Source organism: Microtus pennsylvanicus, chromosome 7 (genome assembly GCF_037038515.1).
Source record: "Microtus pennsylvanicus isolate mMicPen1 chromosome 7, mMicPen1.hap1, whole genome shotgun sequence".
Lineage (NCBI taxonomy): Eukaryota > Metazoa > Chordata > Mammalia > Rodentia > Cricetidae > Microtus > Microtus pennsylvanicus.
The window spans coordinates 4,677,406-4,692,596 of record NC_134585.1 but is presented as its reverse complement, the minus strand read 5'-3'; the positions used below and the strand labels follow the sequence as shown (position 1 = coordinate 4,692,596).

Genomic DNA, 15,191 nt, shown 5'->3' with positions numbered 1-15,191 from the left:
TGGAGGCCGCGGTCGCCATAGCAATGGGTAGTGCTCGGCGGCGGACGGCGGCGGGAGGCAGCGCTGCAGGAGCCGGTCCCGGGAGGAAGCCGCGGCAGGTACCGGTAGGCGGTTACCGAGAAGGACGGTGCCGAGGAGCATCGAGGGCACGGGGCTCCGAGAGCCGGTCCTCCCCGCGCCCGGTCGGACGGTTCCCCGAGGGCTGACACCCCGAGGGACGCTGCTCCTCAGCGCTCTGAGGGAAGATGCCCTGGAGGACAGCGTCCTGAGGGACCATTCTCCCTGCGGTCCCCGCCGTGTCCCGTGTTCTGGCGGACAGTGCCTTGGGAGCATGCGTGTTTGTGAGGGATGGTGTGCCTGTCTCCAGAAGAAGAAAGGCCCTGGAGTTCTCCCAGAGGGATGATCCTCCCCGAGATCGTACTCCATAAGGAAAGCCGCCCTGACAGCCCTTGCTGAGGAATGGTGCTCCCTCAATCCTGCCTTCCCTGAGAGGCGACTTCCGGGTGGATGGACACCAAGGTAGAGCACCCTGCCAGTCCTTCTTAGGTTCTCGGGCGCCCACCCTTCCTCCTAAGCCAACCGCACCTCTTGGTAAGCTAGCACTGTGAAGGACAGGATCAAGTGCCTGCCCCTCTTTTCTTTTCCTTTTTCCACTCAGACTCGCTATGTGTCACAAGGTGGCTTTGAACTTGTGATCCTCTTGCCCCTGTTTCACAGCCGGCACCTAGACTTTAAAAATTATCATTTCCTCTCCCATCAGGAAGAAATTGTGGTTTAGGGTTATTTCCAGAAACCTGAGAGAAAATGAAAAAGGGAATGAGCTTCCAGTTAAAAAGATAAGTAGATTGCGGGGGGGGGGGGGGGCTTGGCATGTGCCTGTTAATCCTGAAGTCTCTGTGTGGAGGGCATCAGACCCCCTAGAGCTGAAATTCTAGGCAATAAAGAGCCACCTGATGTGGGTGCTGGGAACTGAGCTTAGGTCCTACGGAAGAGCAGCAAGTGCCCTCAACTGTACCATCACCACACCCCAGGAGAACACAATCGTTTACACAGCTACCCAGCGCCTCCCCCTTGTTTTAGACTGTGTTCCATTATGTATCCCTGGCTGGCCCGAAACTCACCATGTAGATCAGGCTGGACGCAGATACCCTCCTGTCTCTGCCTCCTGAACACTGGGATTAAGGCCGTGTTGTACCACACTCAGCAAGGGACAGTTCCTGATACTGCTTTTAAAGATAGACAGGGACGAGAGTTTCCAAATACAAAGTTATTGGGAATAAGATGTTGGGGGAGGAAGGAGCCAGCCTGGTCTGGGAGGCAGTACTTTGAACTTTACGCTTCCTTCCCAGCTGTAGACCAAGCCGCTGAGGTAGAAAAGATGCTTGCCAGCTGAGGGGTTCCGTTTAGTATTTTAATAATATAAAAAAGACAATACAAAATCCAAACATTCCTTTTTTACAAGTTCAGATACATAATTTCCCCAAGTGCAAAATACTCTATGAACCACATGGTTTGCTGTTGTCATTGACCGTGAGATGCTTGCTGTAGCGCACAGCGGAAGGCAGGTATAAATACAGTATTTTGAGGGTCTCTTCTGCGCAAAAAAAAAAAAAGCCTTCCACGTGATAATTATTCTCTGAAACGTCAACTCACCAAGACCAAAATTTGTAGCTTGTCCAAAGGCCTGCCATTTGTTCTGCGCTGGTGAGCTGCCAGCGTGAACCAGCGTTTCTGCTCCTTCTAATTCTTAAAGGATTCCTAGTCCGAGTCATGGCTGTTCTACCCCAGAGACGGGTCCACTGTAAAGGTGGTGTCTGCTTCCACTTTTCCTGGGCTTGAGGAAGAAACCAGGCATGCTAAATCTGCTTGGAGTCAGTCACGCTTCGCCTCCACTCCCGTCTTGAGACTGTCGTTTGGAGGCGCAGCAGCAAATACCAATCCTCGAACGCTCCCTAACCTTTTCTGACATATTGAGCTACAATGTCCTAGCCCATTGGAGTCTCCCCTACATGCATCTGGAGAATGCTTCTCGGATTCACAAAGAATCGTAAGAGCCAAAAGCGAAACCGTACCCCTGAACTCAAAGCAACAAATCAGTCTTCTCTGCCTCCACATTTGGGGAAGTGGAAGTATGGGTAGCTTGGTGGCAAACCTCTGGGCATTCCTAAAGGCTTAGAGTGGGCAGCGGAAGTCCAGGCTCTGGACAGTTTTCCCCTAATTCTGAGAATTACCTCCGGGTTAGGAACTGGCTGGCCTGACAGTACAGAGGCCGAGGGCTAAGGGTACCACTGTGCTGCTGAGGACCTAAGCACCTTCTTGAGACGTGTCGCTTGGTGCTTGGAGCCCTCATGGAAACCACGTCCCACGTTGGAACTCAGATCAGGGCAGGTCTGTGCTAAGATGAATGTGGTGCCATGGTTATGTAGCCTGTGGGCACCGCAGCTGAGACGCTCCTGGGTCAGTTCATGAAGGCTCTGTTCACACCATCTTCCCATCCCCCCACTTCCTCCTAGAGACCTCACCTAACCTGTGCAGTCCTAGAAAGTCCCTGAGTTGTTATCCTGGTCCCATCGACCAGAGCCCCCAGGCTAGGTGCCCCAGGGCCAGTTTCCTCTGAAAGTTCAGCAGCAGCTCTGCCTGGACTAACCGCTGACTTGGTTGGTAGTAGCCAGTCCTCGCTCGATTTCCTCCGTCTGTCTTGATGTCAGCTAGGTCTAGTGGCCTCTTCTCTCTGTACCATAGAACTCACGAGCTGTCCCACCAGCCATTCAATAAATGATCAGAGGAAGTAGACACGTGCATGGTATGACAGGAAAGGGAGCAAGGAGAACCATATCCTAATGGCAGACTTTGGGAGGCATCACTGTGTGGCTTTTCAGGAGCTGGGCACAATGGCAGGGAGAGAGGACTCACAAGTTACCCTGGCTTCTAGTAGGATGGTCAAAGTTGATTCCAGCCATTCTGTGGCACTTCTGAGGAAGCAGACACTGCCACCAAATGCCCACTCACCCTTGTATGAAGCCATCTGGCAGCTTTACAATAGCTCTCTGACCCAGACAGACAGACGGCAGACCCCTACCCCACCCCAAGGTGTTGGCTAACTGACGTCCAGGAAACTGGCTTTGATTGCCATTGACTGTTTGGTTGGTGTGGCTGGGGGGTCAGATTATTTAGTGTGGAATTGTTGAATCTCTTGGCAGTCACCTAGAGCTGGACCTGAGGAGTTAGTTGGTGGCTAGTGACTGTCTAGGACTACAGCCCTGGGGGCCCTAGAAGGAGCAAACTAGAGACTTTACAGCAACAGTTGGGTTAAAGGTGGAGCATGTGCAGGGCCTGGGCTTGGACTTATTCTTCTTCCTTTTGAAAGACAGTAGTTGAAACCGGCTGGACGTCAACTCTTAAGAGGCAGGTGGCCAGTGTCAGCACACATCTGGTTCTTGCCCCTGCAGCAGCTTCATACATGGAGAACTGTCCTATCCGAGGCTGCTCCGCCTTCTCTGGCCCATGCTCAGAGTTTGTCCTGAAGCTCCTCCATGTGCATGCCAGGGGAAACATGAAGGCCGTGAAAGGGCAGAGGGTCCCCTACCTGCAGTGGCTCACCGACCAGTTCCATCTGCATCTATAACCATGAGCCACAGAGACGCACAAGGACAGCAGGGTCAGCTTAGCCAACAGCCCCTCTCCTTCCTGCTTCACCAAGTTACCAGAATTACTCTCCTCCACTTTTGGCACCTCCGAGGGATTGCCCTGGCTCTGCACAGCTGAGGGCCCCGAAGTTCTGGGCAGCCTCAGGCAGAGATGCTCCAGTGCTCAAGGCTCGTGAGAGCCAAACCGATATGCTTCCATTCCCAACACACTCTTCTCTCCTGGGCAGCTATAAATAGGGTTATTTTGAGAGGAAAAAGAAACAAACAAAAAACAAAACCCCTCCCTCTAGAAGACATAGAAAGACTCAATGATTGCACTTCTCAGACGTGGACAGGATGGGCCGGTGGCTTGCCAAGGGCACACATTCTTCCTGCTGCCCACAGCCCGAGGGCAGAGGTAGGCAGCTCCAGGCTGGCTGCAGAGTGGGGTCCTCTTTGGTGGAGCCCACCAGCCACCTGGGGCTCCAAGGGCAAAACAACTGTGGAGCAAGTTCTAGGCTGGTGGGGGTCAATGGCCAGGATTCTTTAAGGTCAGCACTTAGCAAGGGGAGTAAGCCTTCCCCGGGGAGCACTTAGGCAGTGAGGGCATGGTGGGCCAGTGAGGGCTGGCAGGAAAAGGGTTAGTGTCTGAGGCTGGCTTCCACTTGCTCTGCAGCCCAGTCCTTTAGGGAATACATTTCCTTTTCTGTTTTAGGCAATGTTTAAAAAACCTGCTTTCTGTCCCAGAGCTATCTGAGAGCATTGTCTCCGGGAGCCCCAGTTGTGCTCTGGCATACAAAATGATACCTGTTGCTCTCCCTACTCAGCCAGGGTTCGCCAGCCCAGTGTATGGACCACCTGCAGACCCTAGGGAGTCAGCCCCAGGCAGACAGGAAAAGCTGTACAGATAAGAATGCCAGCTGTGCGGGCACCCAGGGCTCAGACTGTGCCTAGCAGCCTGGGTTGGCATAAAGTTGGTCAGAGCTTCTCTGTCAGGGCTCTGGGCTGTAAAGTTATTCTGGGGAGCACAGCGGGGGACATTTTGGCTCCTGGCTAGTAAAGGCACAACCCTATAATGGCAGAAGCCTTTCTTACCCACCCCACCCTCCACTTCCTAGCAGGCCAGATCCTATTCCAGGCCTCCAACACCCTTCCAGACTGACGGGGGGGGGGCAGGGGTGTGAGCTGGTGAGCTGGCCAGAGGAGAGGGGGTTCTGTTCCTTCACCTCTGGGGGGACAGGGACAGCACTGAATGGCTTTTCCAGGAAACATGTAAGAAAAAAGTGTAGGGGGGCGGGGGCAAGATAACTAGGAAGACAGAGGGGATAGTGCCTGGTGTAGAGATGTTTCTCCTCCCAAAGGAGAGGCCAGTTTCTTGTCTGAGTTGGGGGGCCAGCTCTGAGGGCAGGAAGTCGGAGCTCTGAGACCTGGGGCTCCAGGCCCCCAAGCACTATTTGTAAGGCCTCAGGAAGCTGGAGACTTTAGAACGCAGCAGCTTGATGAACGACTTCGGCAGCATCTCCTTGTGTTTCTCCGTGTACTTGAAGTAGTTTTGGGGGTGGGCCAGGACCTCAAAGAAGGCCTTGATCAGCTTCTTGTCCTGCAGAAGACAGCAGATGGCAGTTGTCAGGCTCAGTGACATACCTCACAGCCCATCTTCATGTTTAACGGCATTGCACACTGAGCGTGCGTGGGCGGGGGGGGGGAGACACCCCTGGGCTCTTCCTACCATCTGCTCCTTTAGAATTCCATAGCAAAGTTAGTGGCAGCTCTAGTCCACTGCTCCTCAGACCCTGGTCTGCAGAGCTATCTGTGAGCCCACCTGCTCAGACCCTGGTCTGCAGAGCTATCTGTGAGCCCACCTGCTCAGACCCTGGTCTGCAGAGCTATCTGTGAGCCCACCTGCTCAGACCCTGGTCTGCAGAGCTATCTGTGAGCCCACCTGCTCAGACCCTGGTCTGCAGAGCTATCTGTGAGCCCACCTGCTCAGACCCTGGTCTGCAGAGCTATCATCTGTGAGCCCACCTGCTCAGACCCTGGTCTGCAGAGCTATCTGTGAGCCCACCTGCTCAGACCCTGGTCTGCAGAGCTATCTGTGAGCCCACCTGCTCAGACCCTGGTCTGCAGGGCTATCTGTGAGCCCACCTGCTCAGACCCTGGTCTGCAGGGCTATCTGTGAGCCCACCTGCTCAGACCCTGGTCTGCAGAGCTATCTGTGAGCCCACCTGCTCAGACCCTGGTCTGCAGAGCTATCTGTGAGCCCACCTGCTCAGAGCTACGGCACTGTTGACTCTGCCTCCAGAGCACACCCGGGGTCTGACGAGTCCACGCCATCCCCATGGCTACCACTCTGAGCCAAGCCACCCGAGTTTCTCCCTTGGACTAATTTTTGTTTTCGAGACAGGGTTTCTCTGTAGCTTTGGAGCCTGTCCTAGAACTAGCTCTTGTAGACCAGGCTGGCCTTGAACTCAAAGATCCGCCTGCCTCTGCCACTGGGATTAAAGGCGTGCGCCACCACTGCCCATCTCCCTCGGACTATTTCAATAGCTGAGCTATTTCTTTTGTCTTATACGATACTGAGGGTTGAACCTAGACCCTCACATATACTAGGCAACTATCCTTTTTTCTTCTTCTAGATTGGCTTGTGTGTATTTCACCTGTGTATGTGTATGTGCCTTACATGCAGGCCTGGTGCTAGAGGAGAGCAGAAGAGGGGGTTGGATTCCCTGGAACTAGAGTTATGGATGGTTATAGGCATTGTGTGGATGCTGGGAACTGAACCCGGGTCCTCTGCAGGAGTAACAAATGAGCCAACTCTCCAGCCCCTAGGTGCGCATTCTGTTATTGAGCGATAGCCCCTAGGTGCACATTCTGTTATTGAGCTATAGCCCCTAGGTGCACATTCTGTTATTGAGCGATAGCCCCAGGTCTCACTTTTTCAGACAGGGTCTCACTAAGTTGCTCAGCCTGGTCTTAAACTCACTTTGTAGCCCCAAATGACCTACAACATGCCATCCTCCTGCCTCAGCCTTTTGAATAGCTGGGATTAGAGGCGTGAGTCATGAACCAGATCTTCACGTTTCTGTCCTTGGCCTACCACAGAGCCTCATAAGGGTGTCTATTTAGTTTGCTTCATGTTTGAAACACATTTTGGGTTTCTGTTTTCTGGATTTTCTTTCCCGAGATGAAGCCCTGCTATCTTGTGTAGGGTAATCTTAAACTCCTGGGTTCCAATGAGCTCACACTTGAGCTGCTCCAGCAGCCAGGTCTACAGGCAGGCACCATGCTGTCTGGTGGAAGTTTATTCTTATAATGACGGCAGGCAACAGAAACTGTGGTGCGGGCTGACCCAGGGCTTCGAGCCTGGCAGACATTTCTCCACACAGATCACTCTCCCAGTGAGAGTCAGGTCCCTCGTGTGACATGCTAACTGTGTGTCCTTTGTGTCCTGCTCCTCCTCTGCTCTTTCTCACCCTGTGGAACCACAGGGGTCCTATGGTCCCCAAAGACAGCCACCACTGCCATCCTCACGAGCATGGGATGCTCCTCAGTCACCCTCAGCTCTTTACAAGCCCTTTCCTCGAGGCGTTTCCTGCCCCCTCACCAGACACCAGACACTCACTGCTTCAGGAAAAGGCACCGACAACCTCAGCTCAATTCCCAAGACCCACACGGTAGGAGAACCACTCCTCTAAATTGTCCTCTGACCCCACATGCACACACCCCCAACATACAACACTCATGCCAACAAAACCACCCCGTATCTCCTGGCTTCTAGACTGTACCACGGAGTTCTAAAACAAGAGGGACTTTCAGCCTCTCCGGGCCGCTTTAGTGAGGACAGCTGTGCTACATTGTCCTTTTGTTTTGAGACAAAGCCTCACTGCGTGACTAGGGCTGGCCTGAAACTCACTGTGTCGACCAGGCTGACCCACAGCTTACAGAGATCCGCCTGCCTCTGCCTCCCAAGCTCTGGGATCAACGGCGTGCGCCACTGGACCTGCTGCAGCTGCGCTGCACTGTAAATAATCCTGTTGCGTGGCGCATTGGATGTGCTGTTTGAGATGTTTGTGTTGCCCAGGCTGGTCTCCCACTGCAGCTCCGACTAGTTCAAACCATACGTGTGCACCCTCGCAGCCAGCTACATTTCATTTGAAATAGTGGCTCAGGCCTAGCGAGATGGCTCAGAGGTTAAGAGCATATACTGCTCTTGCAGAAGACCAAGTTTAGTTCCCAGCACCCACTCAGGGTGGCTCACAGCTTCCTGTAACACCACCTCCAGGGGGATCCTATGCCTCTGGCCAGCCTCCTAGCATGCACAGGCACACAGCCACACAAACACCCATAATTAAATATGAAGTAGGGTCTTATTGTGTATCCTTGGCTGGTCTAGAACTCCATGTACACACCAGGATGGCCTCGAACTCACAAAGACCCATCTGCCTATGGCTCCCGAGCGCTGGGACTAAAGACGAATGCCACCACCACTGGTGACTCCACAGACCCAGCACGTTATTCGTTCCTCAATATTAGACACGTCTCTTTCTCTCTCCCAGCACTTAGGAGGTAGAGGCAGGAGGACCTGGAGTTCAAGGCCAGCCTGGACTATATACGTAAGACCCTAAAACAAAACAAAAAATCATTCTACATTTTATCTCCCCGGCATTTATTTATTTACTTATTGGTTTTTTGAGATAGGGTTTCTCTGTGTGTAGCCTTGGCTGTCCTGGAACTCACTCTTGTAGACCAGGCTGGCCTCAAACTCAGAAATCCACCTGCCTCTGCCTCCTAGGTACTGGGATTACAGGCGTGCGCCACCACCCGACCCGGCTCCCCTGCATTTCTTGATGACATAGTTAGAGGACCTTTCTTCTCCTCACCTTCTCTCTAACCTCCCCCAAAGTGTGACACCGCGTGGCAACACTGCAGTTCCAGGACCTAGGTCGGACCCAGGCCTACTACGGGCAAGCCCTTTGGTGCTCTGGGCCTCGGTTCTCTCACCTTGGAACAGGCCTACTACGGGCAAGCCCTTTGGTGCTCTGGGCCTCGGTTCTCTCACCTTGGAACAGGCCGACTACGGGCAAGCCCTTTGGCTCTCTGGGCCTCGGTTCGCTCACCTTGGAACAGGCCTACTACGGGCAAGCCCTTTGGTGCTCTGGGCCTCGGTTCTCTCACCTTGGAACAGGCCGACTACGGGCAAGCCCTTTGGTGCTCTGGGCCTCGGTTCTCTCACCTTGGAACAGGCCTACTACGGGCAAGCCCTTTGGTGCTCTGGGCCTCGGTTCTCTCACCTTGGAACAGGCCTACTATGGGCAAGCCCTTTGGTGCTCTGGGCCTCGGTTCTCTCACCTTGGAACAGGCCTACTACGGGCAAGCCCTTTGGTGCTCTGGGCCTCGGTTCTCTCACCTTGGAACAGGCCTACTACGGGCAAGCCCTTTGGTGCTCTGGGCCTCGGTTCTCTCACCTTGGAACAGGCCTACTATGGGCAAGCCCTTTGGTGCTCTGGGCCTCGGTTCGCTCACCTTGGAACAGGCCTACTACGGGCAAGCCCTTTGGCTCTCTGGGCCTCGGTTCTCTCACCTTGGAACAGGCCTACTACGGGCAAGCCCTTTGGTGCTCTGGGCCTCGGTTCTCTCACCTTGGAACAGGCCTACTACGGGCAAGCCCTTTGGTGCTCTGGGCCTCGGTTCTCTCACCTTGGAACAGGCCTACTACGGGCAAGCCCTTTGGTGCTCTGGGCCTCGGTTCTCTCACCTTGGAACAGGCCTACTATGGGCAAGCCCTTTGGTGCTCTGGGCCTCGGTTCGCTCACCTTGGAACAGGCCTACTACGGGCAAGCCCTTTGGCTCTCTGGGCCTCGGTTCTCTCACCTTGGAACAGGCCTACTACGGGCAAGCCCTTTGGCTCTCTGGGCCTCGGTTCGCTCACCTTGGAACAGGCCTACTATGGGCAAGCCCTTTGGTGCTCTGGGCCTCGGTTCTCTCACCTTGGAACAGGCCTACTACGGGCAAGCCCTTTGGTGCTCTGGGCCTCGGTTCTCTCACCTTGGAACAGGCCTACTACGGGCAAGCCCTTTGGTGCTCTGGGCCTCGGTTCGCTCACCTTGGAACAGGCCTACTACGGGCAAGCCCTTTGGTGCTCTGGGCCTCGGTTCGCTCACCTTGGAACAGGCCTACTACGGGCAAGCCCTTTGGTGCTCTGGGCCTCGGTTCTCTCACCTTGGAACAGGCCTACTACGGGCAAGCCCTTTGGTGCTCTGGGCCTCGGTTCTCTCACCTTGGAACAGGCCGACTACGGGCAAGCCCTTTGGTGCTCTGGGCCTCGGTTCTCTCACCTTGGAACAGGCCTACTACGGGCAAGCCCTTTGGTGCTCTGGGCCTCGGTTCTCTCACCTTGGAACAGGCCTACTATGGGCAAGCCCTTTGGTGCTCTGGGCCTCGGTTCTCTCACCTTGGAACAGGCCTACTACGGGCAAGCCCTTTGGTGCTCTGGGCCTCGGTTCTCTCACCTTGGAACAGGCCTACTACGGGCAAGCCCTTTGGTGCTCTGGGCCTCGGTTCTCTCACCTTGGAACAGGCCTACTATGGGCAAGCCCTTTGGTGCTCTGGGCCTCGGTTCGCTCACCTTGGAACAGGCCTACTACGGGCAAGCCCTTTGGCTCTCTGGGCCTCGGTTCTCTCACCTTGGAACAGGCCTACTACGGGCAAGCCCTTTGGTGCTCTGGGCCTCGGTTCTCTCACCTTGGAACAGGCCTACTACGGGCAAGCCCTTTGGTGCTCTGGGCCTCGGTTCTCTCACCTTGGAACAGGCCTACTACGGGCAAGCCCTTTGGTGCTCTGGGCCTCGGTTCTCTCACCTTGGAACAGGCCTACTATGGGCAAGCCCTTTGGTGCTCTGGGCCTCGGTTCGCTCACCTTGGAACAGGCCTACTACGGGCAAGCCCTTTGGCTCTCTGGGCCTCGGTTCTCTCACCTTGGAACAGGCCTACTACGGGCAAGCCCTTTGGCTCTCTGGGCCTCGGTTCGCTCACCTTGGAACAGGCCTACTATGGGCAAGCCCTTTGGTGCTCTGGGCCTCGGTTCTCTCACCTTGGAACAGGCCTACTACGGGCAAGCCCTTTGGTGCTCTGGGCCTCGGTTCTCTCACCTTGGAACAGGCCTACTACGGGCAAGCCCTTTGGTGCTCTGGGCCTCGGTTCGCTCACCTTGGAACAGGCCTACTACGGGCAAGCCCTTTGGTGCTCTGGGCCTCGGTTCGCTCACCTTGGAACAGGCCTACTACGGGCAAGCCCTTTGGTGCTCTGGGCCTCGGTTCTCTCACCTTGGAACAGGCCTACTACGGGCAAGCCCTTTGGCTCTCTGGGCCTCGGTTCGCTCACCTTGGAACAGGCCTACTATGGGCAAGCCCTTTGGTGCTCTGGGCCTCGGTTCTCTCACCTTGGAACAGGCCGACTATAGGCAAGCCCTTTGGTGCTCTGGGCCTCGGTTCGCTCACCTTGGAACAGGCCTACTACGGGCAAGCCCTTTGGTGCTCTGGGCCTCGGTTCTCTCACCTTGGAACAGGCCTACTACGGGCAAGCCCTTTGGTGCTCTGGGCCTCGGTTCGCTCCCCTTGGATGTGGCAGTGAAGAGAACGCCCACCCCAGAGAGCCAGGGAATAGCCCATCATCCCGGTCCTCAGCATGTTGCCTGCCCACTGGCGCGTGTGCCCATTTACGTTAGCTGCTGCAGTGAACATTCACTTGCCTTCAGGATCTCCTGGTGGTTTTCAGATGCGTAGAGCCGGCCATCCCGCACTATGTCTTCCACCAGCTGCTCATAGTCCTCTGTAAAGTCAAGCAGGGTTGGGGGCTGAGGGTGGGGACTCTTTGCTCCCCTGCTCCCTCACAACCCCAGTCCACCCTTCCAGCCCTCCTGCCTTCCTCACCATCGTAGGTTACGTAGGGAATCTGGAAGCCACGAGCGCTGTTGGCCTCACTCGTCTTGAAATTGATCCAGAGTTTCCTGGACCGGGCCGTGAAGGCAATGGGCCGCTCATAGGTCTGGCAGGTCTCATAAGTGGTGATGGAGGATGGGGAGGCTGGTAAGGCAAGCATCAGGTCAGAAAGTAGTGGGGCTGGGAAGCAGGACCCAAGTCATTCCAACAGCGGCTCCTTTCCCCTAACACACGCCTGCACACAGGCTCCCCTCCAACACACACCTGCACACGCCCTCTTCCATTCTACACCCCTGAAACTGCAGTCACGTGGTGAGCTAAGTTGACATTCACACAATCACAATGGCAGAAAGACTAGAGTTAGACCAATGCAATGCATTTGGCAGCACTGGCTCCCAGCTCTCCGCAGCTCTCCACCAAGCCTGTATCAGCTTCTGCGCCAGCTTCTGGCCCCAAGGCCTCACTCACGTTGGCTCCCATTGGTTCCCAACATCACCACCCCAACCAAATTCCAACTGCCCTTCCCCCTCCTCAAGCCCACTCGGCAGTCACCCACAGTTCTTTCTCATGACGAGAACATCCCCACACTCATCCTCGGATGGCAGGAAGATCTCGGGGACCACGATGAGGATCTTGCGCTTGGGTGGGGGGCTGATGTTCCAGATGCACTCCACACCCGCCGGGTAGTTGCCCGGGTAGTTGGGAGACTCGATGTAGCCAGTGAACTCACCTAGCTCCCCCCCACACTGCCGATCTGCAGCCATACCCCAGGAGACAGAGCAAGAAAACAACAGAAAGTCAGTGGGGACCCATGGTGAGCAAGCTGAAGAGTTTGAAGGCAGAGGACAGATGCATAAGGTCGCCACCATGCCAGTTCACCCTCTTTGCTGCCCGCCTACCCATTCACTAGCCCAGCTTCCTACTGGTTTATGCCCCCCCATCCCTTATCCTGTGCCCACGGCTCCGAGATCTCTCTCCACTTCCCACGTACTCTTGCACTGGGCCACACTGGTAGAGCCATCAAAGTCAGTGCTTGTATTTCCTGGGCAGCGGGTGCAGAAGTTCTGGCGGAAGTGTGGCTGGTAGGAGCCCATGGCACAGCGGATACAGCGATGGGTGCTGGTGTTGTAGTAGTGGCCTGGAGAGCACTGGACTGCGGGCAGGAGGGAAGAAGGCATGAGCTAAGACGGGTGGTAGGGAAGTGGGCATCTGGGCGGTGGATGGGCAGGACACATTTGTCATGGAGACTCAGGGACCAAAGACCCCCAGGTTTCTTCCAGGGTCCTACCTTTCCCAGCCAGGCCATAATTTAAGGCCAGGGAAGAGACTCTCCAGAGTGGCTGGCTCCGGCACCAGGCCTCCTCCTGCAGGCACTGGGCAGTGCCAGCCTGATACAGGAGCTCACTGGGGGAAAGGGGGGGTGTCCACCCAATCTCCAAAGCAGTCTAATAGTGGGATTATTAGTTACTTTGTATCCCCAGGCTCGGCCCAAATGGCTTCTGAGACCAGGACGCTGTGTTTGGTTAGGCAGCTGGGGTGTTCTCACTTATTCGGGAATATGGTGGAATGACATACTCAGGGCTGCCCAGGGAACCTGGACAGTGTTGGAGGGCAGTTCCTCAACCGCCAGGGAGGCCCCTGGTGGAGTTAAGTAACCTACTCACCCTTGGCGTCACAGTCCTGGAAGGAGACTGCCCCCTCATGCTTGGTAGTGAGGCCTCCACCACAGGGGAAGCACAGGGTTCGTCCTGCTTCAGGCTGATAGGTGCCCCGTGGGCATGGCTGGCAGGGTTTGAACCCATCTACTGAATGTTGGCCAGGTGGGCACTGACCTGCAATGGAGCAAGGGCCCAACTCTGATGGGGTTGTTCCTAAGTCTTTCCATGGGGTCACCCCAGTCTTAGGGAACAGAAGCATATGACCAGGACCTCAACTAGGAGAGTGGTTTGGAGCCTGGACCTGCCCTTTGGAAAATCCCATGCCCATGGCCGTCCCAGTGCCCACCCTAGCCCCATCTGTGTTATTTGTTCCCCTGGCACCTGCACACGTGGTGACGTTGGTGGCTCCAAGAGGCCCATGGGCATCACTCCCAGGGCAAAGGTCGCAGGAGAGCTGCCCTTCTCTCTCCTGGAAGGTGCCCGCTGGGCATGGCACACACTGCTCCGTCTGGCCGTGGTAATACGTTCCCTGCGGGCAGCTGACTGAGGGAGAGTCGGCCGCGCTAGCCACCCCCCATCTCCCACCACCCAGGCCTAAGACTCCCCTTCCCACTCTTCCAGATACGGGGAGAATCTGTCAGGGAACTAACAGAATCCTGCTTAGTGATGGGGAGGTCAAATCTGTGTGCAGGAGGCTGCTGGTCCTGCCTGGGGTCCTAGATTTCAGCCTGGGACCAGAGAAGGGAGGACAGTGGTCAGGAGGGTTTTCTCCGCCTCGCAGTTTTAAGAACTGTACCTGAGGCAAAGGGTCCTGCTCTGCTCTGAGCCAGGGCCAAGTTGGGGCTCTCCCACTCCCCACACCCATGGCTTCCCAAAAAGCTCTCTTACCACACTTGGTGCCTGCTCGGTGCTGCCCAGGCCTGCAGACCTCTGCCAGCTCTGCTCGGTCCCCAGCCACCTGGCCTGGCTTGTGGGCTAGCTCATAGTCAAGGCCTGCCAGACGCAGCAGGAATCGGTCCTGGTTGATGGACTTTCTGAGCATCTTCAGGGACCCTTTCAGTCTTCGCTCCATCCTCTGCCGGAGGCAAGGCAGCCCACAGCCAGCTGGTAACAGACAGTCGAGGAATCGGAAAGAGGAGAGAGAGTGGTCAGTGCAGAAGGCAGGGAGCCATGGCAGTAGGATGCCCTGGGCAATTAGGAGCTTGCTGCTGGCCGTGACACAGGCCGAAAGAACAGGTGCCCCCTTTTTGGACCCAGGCTGTGTGCCCTCCTCTCTGGTCCTCTGCCCACCTGTTGTTTCTTCTGCTCTGACCTCGGCCTCTAATTCCAGGGTGAGCCGGGTAACCTCCTTGCCAGGAGTCCGGGCCCGTCGGCCCTTGCCTTTCCGAGAAGAGTCGCACTTAAGGTGGATGAAGGTGACTTGGCAGTCTGAGCAAGTGGCACCACCTAGAAACAGAGGCCTTGTCAACTTCAGACTGGGGGGCTCCCACTGAAGATGGAGTTCTCTGTCCTAGCTCTCACTTCCCCATCGAGCCCCGGCGGCCCTCTCTCTCCTGGTCTAGTTTATCCAGTGGAAGGGGATGATGAGAACTGCTCAGGCCTTAGCCTCCAACAGCGTCCCCCTTTTCTGTCAGGGTACAGGTGAATCGCTGGACAGGACCAGACGGGGACTGAGTAGCGGGGAGAGATTGGTGGAACCCATTGGAGTGAGGTCCAGACCTGGCCCTGGAATTCTGCTGGCTTCCTCCACTTTGCCTTTGTTTCGCAGATGCAAACGGCATTTCGCGTCCTTGATCTTGAAAGAGGCCCGCTGCTTAACGGATAGGGCTGCAGCCTCTGGAGGGGTGAGGAAAGCTCAGCACAGCCTGGGGGCCGGGGCGGGGTGAGGCTGCTGTTGGAGGTGGTTCAAAGCTGGGCTATAGTCAAGTTTAGCTGGGAGCAGGACCACAAAAGCCAGGGGCATCAGAGAGG

At 55.8% G+C, this 15,191-nt stretch overlaps 1 protein-coding gene across 3 annotated transcripts in view; it reads right to left on the bottom strand.

The window, feature by feature from the left end:
* Positions 1–7: 7 nt before the first annotated feature.
* Positions 8–15,191, bottom strand: part of Scube3 (signal peptide, CUB domain and EGF like domain containing 3) — a 37,248-nt gene continuing 22,064 nt past the window's right edge. For 2 of the 3 annotated variants that reach the window (XM_075979687.1, XM_075979688.1), the window contains 10 exons: positions 14,940–15,056; positions 14,511–14,666; positions 14,109–14,324; positions 13,602–13,763; positions 13,227–13,394; positions 12,554–12,715; positions 12,119–12,316; positions 11,554–11,706; positions 11,373–11,452; positions 8–5,226 (listed from right to left, as the gene is read on the bottom strand). In XM_075979687.1, coding sequence (XP_075835802.1) covers positions 5,077–5,226; positions 11,373–11,452; positions 11,554–11,706; positions 12,119–12,316; positions 12,554–12,715; positions 13,227–13,394; positions 13,602–13,763; positions 14,109–14,324; positions 14,511–14,666; positions 14,940–15,056 — 1,562 coding nt within the window. In that variant the 3' untranslated portion in view covers positions 8–5,076. The remainder of the gene's footprint in view (positions 5,227–11,372; positions 11,453–11,553; positions 11,707–12,118; positions 12,317–12,553; positions 12,716–13,226; positions 13,395–13,601; positions 13,764–14,108; positions 14,325–14,510; positions 14,667–14,939; positions 15,057–15,191) is intronic. The other variant, XM_075979689.1, reaches the window with a different exon arrangement.